The following is an 18,465-nucleotide window of genomic DNA, read 5'->3' as shown; positions in this document are numbered from 1 at the left end:
AAACCAGGCTTCCCACATATTTCATACAAAATATATACTTTTCCATGACTATTCTTCATTTTATTTAAAAGAATAAGTATAGGAGCCAATATACTATAAGCTGTTAACTGTAATAATTATAATTGTATGGAACACATGGTCATAAGGAATTATTTGCTTGGATACCATGAAATTGCTTATGGCAGACCTTAATATAAAAGCTCTACATGGTTAACCCTTTTCTAGTCCCACTCTTTCTGTACATAAAAAGCAAAGACACAGCATGATATTCACATTTATTATTTTTTTAAGAGACATATACAAGTTTACATAACATAATATTAATACAAAACATACCTGGAAATATACAAGATTACTCATGTGGTGGCCAGCAAAGCACTGCTTATACAAAAGGCTGTACAGTTTGGCTCAATATGCATCTAATGCTATACACAGCCCAGATGAGGGATTTTGTTTTGTTTTATACAGCTAGCATATTCTATGATACACTTTGTACACAGTTACAATCGGCTAAGAACAATGCTAGATTTGTACCTATGGATTAAAAACGCGGATACAATCATTGCACATATGAGTGTAATATGAATACATTGATTTGTTTTTATATACAATTTTGATTACAACTGCTTTCCATTTAAGGACTTTGTTCCTGTATAATTATCAGCAAGTCTTTTTCAGAAATTTATACAACGTAGGTGTGTTGTGCTAAAGCACTGGTCATGAAACTGAAAGTACAAGTTTTGTTTTACACACATCGTAGGCTTTTTAAATGAGAACATCACTAAGACAAAAAAAAAAATTCAGTTGTTACTTTGGGGGGGGGGGGGGGGGGGGGGGGGGTCCTGAAATAAAAACTGTTATTCAAAATATTTCTTTAAAGTTTCATGATTATTACAAACATTCAGGCTTTCTTTATAGTTATTCAGTGCACAACATTTTATTGAGTAATGTTTCAATAACATCTTTCGAAAACTCCAAATGATTTTTGACATAAATTTTTGTTTAGATCTATTGTAACATTCAAATTGAGATATTTACATTCTTACAGTGTATTATTTCCAATACTTGCTAGTCTGCATTTTGTTTGTGTTTACTTCCACAAAGTGACCAGTATTCGAACACAACTCTAAATATATCAACAGAAGACAATATAAAAAGTTTTGCAGACTCAGTAATCCGTTTTGCAACTAGTACTAAAAGCAAACCAAAGACATACCATAAATAGCACAATAATGTTTACAATATACAGGAACATGGAGATTAAAACGTAAAAGTAGTGGTGATAGCAATGACCCCATTCTATTCTGCAAAATTAAAACAAATAATTATAATAATATACTTCAACACAGGATTATATGCAAAATACATACACATCATGGGGACTATGTTAATTCACAGTTTGCAAGTTGTTTTAAAGTGAACTAATATTGAAATTAGTTACAAATACAATTTTCTAAAAGATGTGTCAAGAACACAAATGTATATCACCACAACTTGCAAGAAAGGGAAGACAACTTGCTATTAGAGCTTTGTACTTCATATTCCCTCCAAAAAGCAGCAGTTATTTGCAAGTACTCAATATACCAAGAAGTTACACTTTTAAACTCTATACTTGTTACAATAATTGCTTTATACTAATATATATACAATATTATGAATATCAAAATGCCATCAACTATTCACTTTGCAGGGAACATAAAAGATAATATTCCTGAGACACTTAAGGTGCATACTTGTTATACAATTTGCAGTGATTTTTCTAGCCAGTATGCTCATCAAAAACCTAATAAGAAACCTGAAGTATAAAAAGCCATATTTTGTTTATAATACACATCTAGTTATAAGGAAGCGTATAGTTTTAAAAACAATAATTTAAAACATTTAAAGTTTTTTTTACACAACACTATTAAATGTACTTCAACTTCATATGAATTATATTTTTAAACCGATAGATGACTTAACTTTACTTTTACTTCATATTAGAGAAAATATTATACAATACATACTCCATCATGTAACGTCACTACCAGAATACTCCCAGCTAGTGTACAATAAAAAATTGCTTACCTTAATCCACACACATTAATTATTTTTGGTCATAGAACATTTTAATTATTTTGGAATTTTAACCCCAAAATATAGGTAAACAAACCCCAGCATCCCATCTGAATCCATACTCCACAAAGCACTCTTGAGCGCAACCATTTATGGATGGGATTCTACTGAGCCCAAAAGTAGTACATTGTATTTACATGAACTTTGTACCAGAATATTTGTGAGCTTTGTACTGAAATGTTCACAATCTAGTACAGTACCTGTACACATGGTGAAGCTAGTACATCACAAAAACTTGGTGAACTTCCTCAGTAATTCTATATACCTGTATTCTTCATCTGGGGAGATCAGAAACGTTTGCATATAGAAAAGAACATTTGTAATGGGTGTTTTTGTTTCTAAGTTTTGCTGTTATTAAAATAATGTTACACATAAAATTATTTTGTAATTATACATATGCATGGAAAGTGGGGTTTGTGTTCTTTTTTACAAAGATAGAGTAAATACAGTATTGTTTATTGTAGAGCACCGATTCCAAGCTTATAAGCTGGTTATTGTAGTAGTAACAAGAGTACCATCATATATATCTTGTAAAAAAAAAAAAAAAGTTTAAAAAAATGACTAATAACCTGAAATACCATGAGCACTATTCAAATAAATTAAAACCCCAGAAGGATTGAGCACAAATAAGATACCCGAAATCATTCTGCTTCTCTTAATCAACACAGGTTAAATCGAGTCACAAATTGTTTACATTTGGTGCAACTATTACTACACTGAATTCTACTAACAAAATCATACTTAACTACAACAACAAATTTATTAATAACAAAATGAGATGCAAAGACGGTATTAGCCAGAAGCAACTTTGCTATTAAACATATAGGGCCGAATTTGCAAAGCCTGTTTTTCTTACACACATTTTAAGTATATGTAGTTACACGTGTGTAAAATATAAACAGGCTTTGTAAATTCAACCCATTCATTCCATTTCACCTTTATGATAGGTGGTGAAACCATCTTGTTGCCACATCAAACTGAGAGTTGTTACTTGTCTATATAAATACAAACTTCTGTGTAAAACAGCAAATTTATATAGGCCTTTTTATCTACTCTAAGAGTGCAATTATATCCAAGATTAAAAAAAATAATATATGTACATACTATTTTGAGTAAACCGTACAGTGTTGAAAAATATGGATTGCAATAACAAGATGGGTTTTTATTTAATCAACAACACAGAAAGATGTAATTCTGTATAGTTGGGGACATAAGCAGGCCCTATACAGCATAGGCAAGCCAAATGCCAACTCAATATTTAAAAAAAAAAAAAAAAAAAAAATATCGGTGGAAAATTTGCTCCTACTTAAAATACTGATATTTTTATGTAATGCAACACAGAGAAACCAAAAAATCACCAATCCTTAACTATCATTAAAACAAATAGGGTCCTACCAAGAATAAAAAGCACCTGTATTGCACTTCAGGTTTAGAATTCAAGGAAGACACCATTAATGCAATACAATCATCATAAATCAAATTTGATAGTAACAATGATTCGACAGAAACTATATAAAAAACCGTAAGCACTACAAATACTTTCTTAACACAAGTTAAATTGAAAATGTTTATGCCAACAATTCTATTGATGTAGAATACATGTATGCCAATTGTTTTAGTTCATAAATTCAGAAAATAATCAGATCTATAATTCCATATTTAAACAAATAAAAAATGAATGTAATCATTAATCCCCCCCTATCAATATTATACAATATTTTGTGACTAGAAACCAGTTTAATAATTTCTTTTGATTACTGCAGTGAGGAATCATAACAATTGATGGCAATGATGTGAACGGTCAACAAATTTAACCAGATTTTAATTTGTTAAAATGTTTTTCTTTTTTTAAAGTCAACAAATGTTTGAGTTCACACATTCTCAAAAATTTAAATGAAAATAATTATGCACACTTCATTAATTCTCCCGTTATAATGGAAGAAACTGCAAGTAAGAGAGAGAAATGAGAACTGGGCAGCAAAAAGCTGTGATGTACACACATGCCAAGATTGCCACAACGGTGGCCTAACTACATGATATCACAAGCCACCTATTATATCACATGTACTTGGTACCACACACGCCCCAACATCACACTCATCATTTAGATAAACAACAAATGTTCTTAACAATCAACAAGCTAGTTACAAATCCACACGGCAAGTCCACCAGAATAACATCAATCAGGTCTATAACAAAACAGGTTTAATGCGTCCATCAGTGTGCAAAATGTGTTTCTGGAAACCCTGTTTAGCATCTGTGTACTTAGATGTACAACAGTAGCCAAACATATCTAGTTATTAATACCGTGTACAGGAATGGATCCTTCATAAAATGCTGTAAAGTCAACAAAGCTGTTTTAGAGCTCTTAAAATAATCTCACCTCAATATTTTATGTCACAGTTTAAAGTCAAAGCACACTTTGATATGCACAATATTGCTTTAGACACTCTTAAAACAGTTTAAAATAAGGAGAAGATGTCAAGTGTTGTCATAAACTGTGACTAAAAAACAAACAGCATTGTAATTTGTACAGTGTATTGTTTTAATGAGGTAGGCACCTGCAAATAAGCATATTTTTTTTTTCATAATAAATCCACCATTTCCAGTTGCAACCAAAACTAACACGGCAGAAGTTGTTTGTGTACAAATGCAATCCTAATGTACAGAAATGTGAAGACATTTTTTTAAGTTCGCTTCAAAACTGTATCTAATCTTCTTCTTGAAAAAACTGAACATTCTTCTAGTCCAACCTTTGTAAGTTTGCTTGATGCACATATAGGACAGATTTCAAAACCCACAACTAATTGTACCTCAATAGCATTCTCAAAATACATGGGCTAGAAAAACTTTCAAAACTTTCCTTTTAAGCATTACAATATAGACAAATGCATATTTCACTATCAAATACTGCTTTGTGAAGGGCAGAAAAAATATATATATAACTTCAATAAGTCTGATGACCACACTTTAATAATACATGAACAGCACATGGATATTTTACAGTTTGCTGGCTCTTTCCTAAACTGCATTAATGTCAAACATGAAAGTCATATACCATTTTTAAACTTCACTGGTCATGTTGTGAGCACTGCTCCAATACAGAAATGGAAGACATTCAAAATCCACTGGTTTCAGTCTCTACAATGCATCAATTCTTTGGCAAAGCATGCAAGGCAGATAAAATATCCAAGTGATTCCCTCGTCAAGTCTGAACTCATCTTCAAGACGGGTACGGTAGTAATTATAATTAGACTGATTTTTTTTATCACCAATGTTTTTTCTTTACTTTTCACATTTGCATAATTAAAGGTACATCAGTGAGAGAAAAACCCCCAGTATTCCCATATAATATTCAACAATTAAAGACTATTTACTGTTTAAAAACTTAATATACACATGTATTCTAATATATAGGCCCCATTTTTTATTTACTAGTATTATCTGTAATGAAAATTAATAATCATTAAACCAAAAATGTTTAGACATCAGTTCTACATTTTCAGTGACCTTGTCAATTCAATAAAGGGGCAAAGTTGTTCTTTTGTTATTGACCCACCAAGGCACTTGAAAGATAGCATGTTTGATCCTTAATCTTACACTTCTACAGGTATGAGTGTCTACGAAAACCTTCACCATGTCACTGCACACTGGCAAGATGAAAACAAAACATCAACTTTTAACAAAAACATTTGCATTGTGTGCATGCAACATAAACAAATAAAGCAAACAAATCACAAATTTAAAGGTAATACTTTTCTCCGATGCGCTCCATATTCAGTTGTACTCTGAAGAAATTCTGCCATTTAAAAACAAACAGTTAATAATGCTATTGTTGATTCAGTATGAAACCAATTTGGGTTTTTCAAAGCCCAAAACTAGAAAATCGATCTACCCACAATTTGTGTTGTTTCAATACTTTTGTTTGTACAGTGTGTAAGCTGTCATTTAACAAGTGTGCTCAAAGAATCTATTAAAAGGAGGTAAATAAAGCATGAACTTGTTCCATGTAAAATTTAAATAGTTTCTATATTTTCACTGTAGCTTAAATTCAGTAAAATACGACTTTTGCAGTGAAAATAAGACTTTTTACCTATTATTACTTTAATGGTTTCTGTATATTTATGGCAATTTATGTAATAAATTAATTTAATTCCAGAACACCGCCAACTAACCATCTTTATGGCTTCACAATGTTCAAGATTTACTCTCTGACCTGGTTTACAACTTATCTAACTCGGCCTACAATTCAAAAATAACCACATACAGGCAGGATAAAATTTCCTTCTTGTTTTCTCAATATAAATATGTTATGCTAATTGGTGGGCAATAAAACTGATACAAACCACATAACATTACAGGAGAATAACTTGTATACACGTATTACATATTAACTTAAGTAACAATTTGTGGGACATATTTCCATTTGGCAAACATATAGATCCGAGAAAATGACAGTTACTTAAGCAAGGATACAAAAACACTCAGCATGAATGGCCATGTTTTGTGTTTTGAACGTGGATAACATCTTAAATTACTAGTTTTAATATTTACAACAGTTGCAGCAAGATTACATGATTTGCTCGTGGTCGCTACTCTGAAGGAAGACGACAAAATCGGGTAATTCTTGCCATGTGTAGGTTGATCTGAAACATCTCCCATAACCCACTCGCCCAGTGGTTTGTGAAAAGCCCTCTTCAGACCCTTGAACGACGAAACAGGAAGATTATTTGTTGTATTCCACGAACGAACTCATCACACGACTGTTCTGGATGGGGAACAAAGGACATGGTGTTAAAGGCTACACATTGAGGTTAATTGTATAGCGAAAGTGGGTGGGGCAGTTTCGTTGGGCAGGGTGCACACATGTGTCTGAGGCACAGTTAAAAGATCACAGTAGTCACTACAGGTTTGTGGATGTCGCACGCTCGGACGTCGCACGCTCAGGCTCGGACGTGTCTGTGCCTTGGTCCCGGTCTTCTATAAGACTGTGGCGGTTCGAGCCAGGTGGACTGCTCAAACTACTGCTGTTGTTGGAGGCTACGGAAAAACGCCAGTTCGGTTGTTCAGTACTATCCTAAAACGGAAACAAGACACAAAGTTACAAACATGCTACATAACATGTATCAGATAATTAGACATGATAAAGTGACTTTGTTCAAGGTAATTAATTTTCTTCTAAATACAAAACATGTGCAGACAATGTGTGCAGACACTTATGATTTTTTGTTTTTTTCATTTCTTTAAATGCTTTGTAAATACTATTTTTGACTCTAATCATTGCACGAGTCAAAGCAAACGTATGGAAATACATTCTGTTTGCTTTTATAAAGATAATAAAATGGTTTATCAATTAGTAAAAAATGTTGATGAAATATTGCTTGATAAAAAGAACAAAACATCTGATTAATTAATAAATATTGGCCAACATGCCTTATTGATAATCAAACATATTGAATAAAAAGACTATTTCGGCCATACTAAAACTGATTTTTTAAAAATATATAAATATGTTACCAGTATAACAAACAAATTGCCTCTAAGCAAAACAGTTGTATTCAACAAAAACACAAAATACTGGACAATATTTAGTCTCTTCCATGCATTAATGAGCACATCTTACAAAATAAAGGTTTAAAAAGGTAATTCTTCATCACACCATTAAAAAGAAAAACAATGTCCAATGGGAAATAAAAGTGAACCGACACTGATACTAATGCTCTACTAATCCTTAAATAAGTAAATAAAGAAATATGTTATAAAGAAAGTTAATTTTGTTTAACAACACCACTAGATCACATTGATTTATTAATAATTGGCTATTGGATGTCAAACATTTGCAAATTTTGAAATATAGTTTCTGAGAATAAACCACCTACATTTTTCCATTAGTAGCAAGGAATTTTTTATATGCACCATCGCCCAGACTAGATAGCACATACCACAGCCTTTAATATATCAGTGGCGGTGCACTGGCCGGAACGTGAAATAGCTCAATGGGTTTTAATTCATCAAGAATAAAATTCACAATGGTCAACACCAATACTGACATGAGGAATTGCTAGGTTTATTGTCAGTCTAATTCAAACAACTCAAAAAAAATAAAAAATTGTTATTTCACCTTTATGAATATTGAAACTAAGTGATCACAATACAAATATCTGGTTTCAGTGATTGTGGTTTTCTCTTTGGCTACTTTACAACTTGTTAAAAAAATATATCAGGTGAAACATTTGGCACTGCTGTTTTCTTTAACTTTATAACTTTTTAAAAACTTCTATAGTACTTACCAAAGAAATGTATATATGCCAGCACATTGGAAAGATAGAAATGCTTCAACAATTGCAAAGCAAGATACTCTAATATTGTGGCAACAGTAGAATGTCTCGTTTAATTGACAACATCCATAATAATATTCACAGACCACAAATTTAAGCACATTACAAAGCAAATTACTTTCACATTTAAAACAAATACGTGAAAAAAAGTACATTCCGAAAAACATAAAATTTAGAAAATATTTAAAAACAAAGGGTTGCATTGGAATGAGAGCTGCCAATAGGAAAAGGCTGAGTTCTTATAGAACAATGGTTTTATCTCTTGTGAGGTCTTTGGTGGATTACAGGCTAGAGTGTTTTGTTCTTAATGTGAACTACTCGTGTTAAGTATAATGCAGGTTTTACAACGATGCTACATTAATCCAAATAACATGATTACTCTACTACATAATATGATTTAATAATCTTTTATGGTTATATATGTTGTACATAAATGTACGGTTTTAATAGATTGTTTTTTAATAATTAATATGATTATTATTAATATTGTTATAGTTAGTAAGAAGGCCTCAGGGGAGAAGTCTAGAACTAACTGAGATACCTTCTATAAATAAAAATTATTATTATTATTATTGTAAGTTTGTAACACTTCAGGTATTTTTAAATAGGGTAGAGATGAATGGAAGGCACACTTTTCCATTGCTATATCAATAAAAGCAATTACATAGCACTGTCTGCAATTCACTTTTCCCCGTTTGAGTAATTTTTGGATTAAACCACTATAATATGGAAGTACGAGTATATGAAGATGTTTCTATTAATGCAACTACAAAAAAATAAACATAGAACAAGATTTTCTTGTGTTGCTCAACTGCTTTTGACATGGTCAAGAAATGGTGATAAACTAACAAATTTCTCATCTAACCTTTCCTTGGCCATTTTTCTTACAACTAGAGTATTGTAATGATATGTTTCTAAGAAGTGGGTAGGAAGGCATTTTGGCAAGCAATGAATTTGTGTAACAATGTTTTTTAAATGCAGGTGAGGTGCAGTACAGGAAAAGGTTCACGCACATCATGCTGCAAAGACAACAAAGAGATCTACCCTGGCTAACTCTTTGTATTGTTGTAATTCGGTAAAGACCAGCAACTCCCACTAGAGCCATTTGTTGCCTGAGTAGAGCTAACCATCTGTGAGAATATTAGCAATTAGTTCTAAACAGTACAATACACAATAAGAACAATACTGGCAAAAATGTTTTAATAACAATAAAAGAGAGAGAAAAAACGATCCTGAAATAAATGATGGCTACTGATCAATAAAAATTGTTTAAAATTACTGAATTTAACCAACTTTCTTAAATGCAAACCTCGTAATGTCAAATAATATATATTAGCCACATCTCTTATTATTTTGTCATGTTTCAAGATTTAGCAGACATTGATAAGTCCTTAAATGAATTAATATCGAGACAATATTAACCTCATAAATAATTTCTTATCTATAACTATAGCAATCTGCTGCCTTTACAATACATCTAAGAATCTTTTTTATTTTAATTTAACATCTTATGAAAAAGCTTTTATGGACCAAGTATGTTTCTGATCATTTAGAAATATTTTATCTCAAAGCAAAAATTAACTTAAAGCTTTTAAAGAAAATTTATGAAGATATATACTTTCCCATGAAAATAACATGTAATGGATCCAAATTGCATACATTCTAATATATTAACCGTTTACGGTTGTTTTAATGTGGGGAAAAAAGTGAAAGATTGGAAATCAACAATGTGACTATTTAACAATCCCAAGTACGCTAAACCACTGACGGCAGTTGAAAAATGTAACTTTCTTACCAAGTAACTTCTACTAACTAATTTCATAATGACATTAAAATATGACACAGATATTTTGACTTGATATGGTAAAATGGAAATGTATTGAATTATTTAAATGTATAGTAAATTACTCTTTGGAATATGTTTTAAGTACCATACTGAAGCCGAATATTAATCTACTTGCCTCAAACATTTGTGACTCTTTCTCTAGGCTGTTGGAGTCGTGAGAGCAGTTTGACGACGTGTTATGACCCGCTCTGCCGGCATTCACTCCCGGTCTTCCACCGTCTGCACGGTTAGAGGCACTGCCTGCAAATTCAGAAAACATTCACTTATCAATACCGATCCAGGTCAAAAAAAAAAACCATTAGCATTATCAAAGTATAACACTTTAAGTAAAGTCATTAAAAAAACTAGGACAAACAACACAACTATTAAAATTGTACCTTAGATAAAGACAATTTTTAAAACAAGACTGCAAAAAAAAAAAATTGTTTTTAAAAGTTTGTTTTGTTTAACAACACCACTAGAGCACATTGATATATTAATCATCAGCTATCGGATGTCAAACATTTGGTAATTCTGACTCGTATTCAATAGAGGGAACCCGCTACATTTTCTTAATGCAGCAAGGGATCTTTTATATGCATTTTCCCACAGACAGGAAAGCACATACCACAGCCTCTGACTGCATTGCCTACTAGGCTGTAGTGAACCGTACCGTTGTAGTGTGAGCTGGCCGGTCGAGGTCCGCGGGCCTGCGCCTCGTGGATAGACTTGAGTTGAGGTTGGAACATGCTCTTCACTCGCTGCATCTGCTCCAGGTCCGTGCCACCACTTGCAGCCTACAACAGTCAGCACATCAAACAATTCACACATGTACAAATAGTTCTTTGTAACATGTAGCAAACAATCTTCTAAGATAAAAATAATCTTAGACCCCTCCCTCCAAAACAAACCCCAACCCTTAGTGTTGAAAAGTACGGGTTATTGCAAGCTTTTCAGCAAAATACTGAGCATAAAATTTAGAACTGCAAAGATTACTAAGCAAAAATTTATACATAATTTAAAATGAAAAAATTATTTGGCACAAATGAACAGAACATAAACAGTAGTTTCTTGATCACATTTCAAAGGCCAATATCTACCTCATAATCATTAGTTTCACTTAGTTTTGTTCTTATATCATGTTAAGATAGAGCATACCATCCTGAACTATCTGTATAGAACAGTTAATGATTTGGCATTCGTGGTTACTGAGGGTGAAGTCGGTGTAGTGCCCTTTTTGCCAACAAGCTGTAAACTCAATCTGGCTTGGGGCCAGTACTGGGATGCGAACCTAGCACCTATTAGTCATAAGGCCAATGGTTTAACGAGTACATCACCTATATTATATAGCTGACAACTGGTTATGAACGTAACCTACCTTTGGTAGATCTATGAGCACCTGCATGCCCTGGTCAGGGCCCAAATGTGCTATATGACTGAAGTTGATTGGATTTGAAATCAATCGCGATCTTCTATCAGTTCTGGAATTAGGCAAACATTTAGAAAATAAATCAAAGGTTCACAAACTACATATATTTGTATGCATTTAATTTATATGTTTTTAAAATGTAAAATGAAAAGATTATGGGAATTTAGCAATAATTATTTGGTTAATAAAAATACTGAATACAATAAACCATGAAACATAAAAATCACAAATTAATTACAATACACTGTCAACAAGACAATGAAAACAACTAATTTGTTAATAAATAAATTAATGTTAATTCCAGATGCATGCATGTTTGTGACAAGAAAGTTGGAATACATTCGACTAAATTGACTTACATAGCAGCATGCCTCTAAATGTTTAATGTTTTACATTTATCGTTCGTTTAAAATTGTATTTGTAAATGTCCTATTGTGGAGAAGTATTTAAACAATCCATTTCATTTTATGAATAAATAGTTTAAAAAATAAAAAATCTTAATTTCTTACAACTCTGAAATAGGAATGTCAAGCTGTCAACACAAACAATGAACATAAAAATAGTAGTGTGTTAGTAGTTACAATTATCAAATGCAGTCTAGATAGAACATCAAATTATAACTAATAAATGTATAACAGTATGTAATGTATCGGTGCTTCTACGATCATTTGTAAGTTCTAAAAAAAGTAGATAAAACTAGAATGACAAAGGCATGATGGCTAAAATAGATAGTGTATAGATAAAAGAGAATAAAACATGAATGGTTCTTTACGACAGGGAAATAACCCAGAAAAACCTGTTTAAAACAACATATAATGAAGAGTGGGATTTCCTGGTCTCTCACCAAAATTAATGTTTGATTATTTTTCTTGCATACCAAACTATTCATATTTTTCAAATTATAAATATATATTGAAAAACTTGGTTCAGTGACCTAATTGAAAACAATATTGAATAAGAATACATGGAGTGATGACATCATTTTAATTCGTCTTTAAGCCATTACTTAGGGTCACTTTTTAACATAACTAAAACATTAATGCCAAGTGGTCAAGATGTGAGATTCATACCAGGATTAAGCTGTTGTTCGCCAAATGCGATTTATAATTGAATTTGGTGAATATATCATTATCGATTTGCCAAAGAAAGAAATGTTTTATTTAACGACGCACTTAACACATTTTATTTACGGTTATATGGCGTCAGACATATGGTTAAGGACCACACAGATTTTGAGCGGAAACCCGCTGTCGCCACTACATGGGCTACTCTTCCGATTAGCAGCAAGGGATCTTTTATTTGCACTTCCCACAGGCAGGATAGCACAAACCATGGCCTTTGTTGAACCAGTTATGGATCACTGGTCGGTGCAAGTGGCTTACACCTACCCATTGAGCCTTGTGGAGCACTCACTCAGGGTTTGGAGTCGGTATCTGGATTAAAAATCCCATGCCTCGACTGGGATCCGAACCCAGTACCTACTGGCCTGTCGATTTGCCAAAATGCTAATTCAAAAACCGTGTCATTTGGAGGTGTATAGCTATTTTATAAAATAATTCTGTTTAGCTAATGATACATGAATTTGGCTACAGATTTTCTGATCGATTTCGCCAAATTGATATTAATTTTTGGAGTCCAGCTTAAAGCTTATATACATAGAGATGCTAACGTTGGAAAGTTAAAAAAAAAAAAGTTATTCATTGATAAGCAAAAGGTCCCTTGTAATAAATCATTTTGATTTCTCCAACTCTGCAGATTTAACCCTTTGGCAGCCATAAGCTGTTTGTGGGTAATCAATCCAGTGAAAGTAGATCAGTGTTCTCACTGCCTCATTGCTAACATGTCCATCACCCCACTATTCTTGGTTTGTTTTTACATCATCCTTTTTGTTTTTAAGCAGCAGCAGCTGACTGTGACACCAAACTTAAGTTTCTCCACTGTAAGACACACTAGGGCAGGGCTCACATTCAGGATTTGTTATTTACAGGGATAGAATTTTGTAAAGTTTTTGCCATAGGCAAAATTCTCACTCACAGCCATTATGAACCTACAGCGATTTTAAACCAGTAATTTTTGCAATAAATAAAAATAAACTAAAACTGTTAGTTACCAAATTTATGATGTATGTTACCAAATTTCTACTTTGCTCTGGTTTTACATTTGTGGACATGGGTGCGTGCAGTTTACAGACTATTAACACAAAATATTTAACTTATCCATGAAAGGATACAAATAATTAAAATAAAATCTAGCAAATTCAAAATCACTTTGATCTTATTTTAAACGGTCATACAAGTAGTATTGAGTAAATGTTTTAATAATAGTGATTTAACGAACCAATCAGCATATACAGGTAATATTATCCATCTCTGAACTATGTTAGATAAATATGTGGTCAAGCAACAGACACTATTACTTATTATACTCAACAAAATTAATTAAGGGCCAACAGACTTTAAGTACGTCTTTGCTAATGTCTTAAAATTTAATGACGTTTTGATCACAGATGACTTCTAAACATTGCTACAGTAAAATCTGACCCATGATACATACATATAATAACTGTACACAGTGGGGTTTGATGCATGTTTGAGAACTACCGAAATGCTCATTCGGTTAGGAGTCATTGCATGTCGGTTCTCAACAATACTTTGTTAGCTCTAAATTGTTGTTTAAATCACCAAGTTTAAGAAATGTCAGCAAACATCAACACTTTTACAACGGAAGAATCTGGGGGGTTTATACCATTTTTAAAGGACATTTCCGAAAACATCTACTAGCCCTTAACTAATTTTGTTTAGTATATTATTAATAAACTAGTTGAAATATCATAAGATTAGATTTTGCTGGCGATACAGATGTTTTGAATAGTGAATACATTTTTACCTGCAGATACATATTATAGTCCTGTTCAATTGGAGAACGAACTAACCTGCATGCGAAACAGATTTTTGTAAAATGGAAATAAGTCAACTTCGTGCATTTTAGATGATGAATTATATATAAAACCTGTCAGGGTTTGGGTTTGTTGAAACAATTGAACAGGACTATAGTATCATGCTTAACCTGGTTCACTAACTAGTTCAGTCGGTTAAATGTTGGACACATAAAAAAGCAAATTTTTTTTAGCACATTAAAAATAGGAGGGCATGCTAGTTACAGATTATGTTCAACTACAGACATGTTCAACTATTCTACTTTAATAATGATGCAAACTCAGTTTAAGTGATCATTCAGTACCCATTGTAAAAACAAACTTATTCAAGTAACTTATGTAAGAATGTGAATGAAAGAAATAAAAACAAAAACTTATGGATAATCAGACTGACAAATAAATAAGAAAAAACCCACTCCCATTATTAAAGTGGATAAGTTTAGATTTTTAAGTAGTAGGTGTAACCACACACGGAAGAAAAATCTGAAAATGTTCCAGTTACTATTAACACTAAATGCTACTATTACCAGTTCCTTAAATCACAAAGAAGACAAATCCGAAAATGTTCCAGTTACTATTAACACTAAATGCTACTATTACCAGTTCCTTAAATCACAAAGAAGACAAATCCGAAAATGTTCCAGAGTTACAATTAACACTAAATGCTACTACCAATAGTTCTTGTTTGCAAAACTGTCATTATTGGAATGGAATTTAAGTAAAAGTAGAATAATCTCACTTCTGGTGAAGACTGTAATGGTGAATTATTACTGATGAAGCAATGGGTACTGAAATCCACTTGAAACAAGTCTTGTTAGTAAGATCATGATGCAGAACATAATACAGGTATACAGATCACAAATACTTAAACACGTACAAACACCACACATACAATATAGAAATAATTTTATACATTTACAGTATTTTGTTTTAATACACAATGTAGTACTAATAAGAAATGCTTCAACATTTTCACAAGGAGAACGATGGGAGTCAGGTCTTTATCAAATGTATACCTTTGAATAAGTTCTAAATGCTATTCCAATAGCAAAAAATGTTCTAATGATTTGATACTATTTTAAGTATACATAAACAGTAATAAAATTAATATCAGTCCTCTTCTGTTTTTATGGGGGAAGATGTTAGGGGATGTGGATCAATGAAAACAGTAAACTTGTGAAAATGCTAAAATATCACACTGCTGCTAAATCTACATGTAGTTAAATACTGTAAAACTATTATTAAACATTTATAGTATATACATTCAATACATAACAAAATCTTCTTTTTTTTTCTTTCTTTTTTTTTGGTTTTACCCGTCACAACATGCCTTTGAATTAAGATTAGGCCAAAGCCAAAGCATATGAACAACATCAGAGGAGAGAAAGAGGATACAGATCACAATGCTAAGCAAACAATGGAAGTACTACAAGCGACAGGGAAAACGTCTTACTGCGGAGGTACACTGGGCAAGACCTGGTCAGGTCCAACGTGGGCAACATGGCTGAATGATAGTGGCCCCGAAATATCTCGATTACGTCTTTCAGACCTAAGCAAGGCAATTGAGGCAATTGGACTTATTGAAGGAAATGACAATGTTAGTCAACAAGAGAAATCTCGGACAGTGGAGCTCAATTATATATCATGTACTTTTTTCTCTTTTCTTTTTTGCAAGTTCACATTAAAAAAACAAACAAAAAGCAAAAAACCCAGAAAAAAACAGCATACCATGTCCATAGGGTGGGGTGGGGGAGGATTTGGGGTTCAATCGACCTCCATAACATTATCTGAATGATGTACATTTATTCCATTTTATGGTCTACGGTACACACTCTCTCTCTCTCTCAAACTGCACCCAAATGGGAAATAAACTCTAATCATATAAGAGGGATCAAAAATTACAATACATAGAGGTCAACACAAAATTGTTTTTTACATGCTGCATTTGCCCAAAATCACAGAACCCTCTAATTGAAGATCCACCCTATGGGTATGTATACCATGACTGTAATAAAATTATTAAATTAACATTTAAATTAATGTGACTGATTATCAGTACAATAATTACCCAATACACTGTACGTTTTACCAAAAGCTCCACTGAATGTAGGGAAAACTATAATTGTGACAAACAAAAAATATTAAAGATGGGGGAATAAAAAAATTAAAATAATAATAATAAAAAGAAAACAAATAGGCAAAATAAATAAAATACAGATATTGTAACTTAATTTAAATGTTTGAATAGGGGATGTTGTAGATACAAAATCTTAATTAACATAACTAACAAAAAAATCCATCAGAAATAAAATTAGTCTCGTTAAAATACAAGATGAAAGCGAATGATATTAACAGATGGGAACGTACAACATTACAGGGGTCCACTACAAATACAAAATAAAGAACTGTTGAAGCAGATGACCGGAAATATATGATTAAAAAATGATATAAAGAGCCCAAAGATTATCTATATTATTACAATTATAATAGAGTAACACATAGAATTATACACAAACTTAATGAATAATTGTGTTTAATTATGTTAAGTATGACAAAACACATATAAATTAAAACATGCAAATCATGTATGCTGGCAAGATTTTAAATTTTTTATTTCTTCAAATATTTTAATGTGGTAGTGTGCCATTTCTGTCAGTAGCTTTTATAATTCATTCCAATCAAAATGCACACAGTATGCTAACATGCAACAGGTAAGAAAAATTAATGTTATTACTTTTATAACCTTCTATCATTAATTTTGTTAAACTTCAATTAATTTTAAAAATCTATTTTGAGTAAATTTCTCAATGGATAAAAACAATTTTTTAACGGTAATGTAAAATTTGTATTTATATAATTATGCTTTATTTTAATCAGTGGCTCCTGGATGATTAATAAAAATGGGGACATTTCCTCAAGAGATTTCTAATTAACAGCAAGGTATTTATATAATAAATATACATTTATAGTTACTCAAAAAGAAATTTAGGTAACCCATTTCCTTTTCATGTAACCTGTTTTGTCCATGTAAATGAATGTCCTAAATTTAAATGCAGGAACGAAAAACTGGTTAAGCAAAATTACATTTGATGAGCAATGCATAAACGAATTGACTGTTCTTGTATTTTCTGAGGTCTGTTGTACACAAACCTCTTGTAATCTTGAGTACAATCAACAACTACTGATCAAATAAAACATACATAAATAAAAACTACATACCCTTTACTACTTCTGTCATCGTCACGTGACTTGAATGAAAACCTTCGCTTTCTACTACTTCTGATCTTAGCAACCTCAGTGATCGCCAACCGATCTTCTTCTGTTATACAAAGAATTAATTTAAGAAAATGATACTCAAATAAAATGTCTCAAATATTATTTCACTATCAGTGAAACGATAAATCAACAAAAATAAATGCTTGACAATAATTTCAAAAAGTGAGTAGGTAATATTTTCACTTAACTCCACAATCCTCCTAACACTTTATAATGTCTTCCATAACCCTACATTAAATAATCACTAAACAGTAGTTTTCCACAACAGTTCTTGTCCATTTATTTTCAAATTTGTACCATGCCCTGGTGTCACATTTATGGATATAAGATAATGTAGTTTGGGGAAAATGTATACCAAATATGAAAACAATCTATTAACCAAACCTTATTTTAACCAAGTTTAAATACATAAACAAAACCTGCACATTCATCACAAATACATCCATTATGTAATACAATTGTGTCTTTAATCTTTAAGATATTGCAGGTGAGACATCTAGCCCATACTGACACACTGTGTATCATTGCATTCAGATGATAGAGACCA

The 18,465-nt window shown here is 32.0% G+C and overlaps 1 protein-coding gene across 1 annotated transcript in view; it reads right to left on the bottom strand.

The window, feature by feature from the left end:
- Positions 1-262: 262 nt before the first annotated feature.
- The window catches only part of LOC121371338 (serine/threonine-protein kinase MRCK alpha-like), a 68,278-nt gene continuing 50,075 nt past the window's right edge, over positions 263-18,465 (bottom strand). The window contains 6 exon segments of the mRNA XM_041497150.1: positions 263-7,192; positions 10,415-10,539; positions 10,952-11,075; positions 11,657-11,759; positions 16,096-16,191; positions 17,862-17,961. Of these exon segments, the coding sequence (XP_041353084.1) occupies positions 7,019-7,192; positions 10,415-10,539; positions 10,952-11,075; positions 11,657-11,759; positions 16,096-16,191; positions 17,862-17,961 (722 nt within the window). The 3' untranslated portion in view covers positions 263-7,018.

The sequence above is a fragment of the Gigantopelta aegis genome, chromosome 4, assembly GCF_016097555.1.
Source record: "Gigantopelta aegis isolate Gae_Host chromosome 4, Gae_host_genome, whole genome shotgun sequence".
In the NCBI taxonomy this organism is placed as follows: domain Eukaryota; kingdom Metazoa; phylum Mollusca; class Gastropoda; order Neomphalida; family Peltospiridae; genus Gigantopelta; species Gigantopelta aegis.
This window is presented reverse-complemented; position numbering and strand designations above follow the sequence as displayed.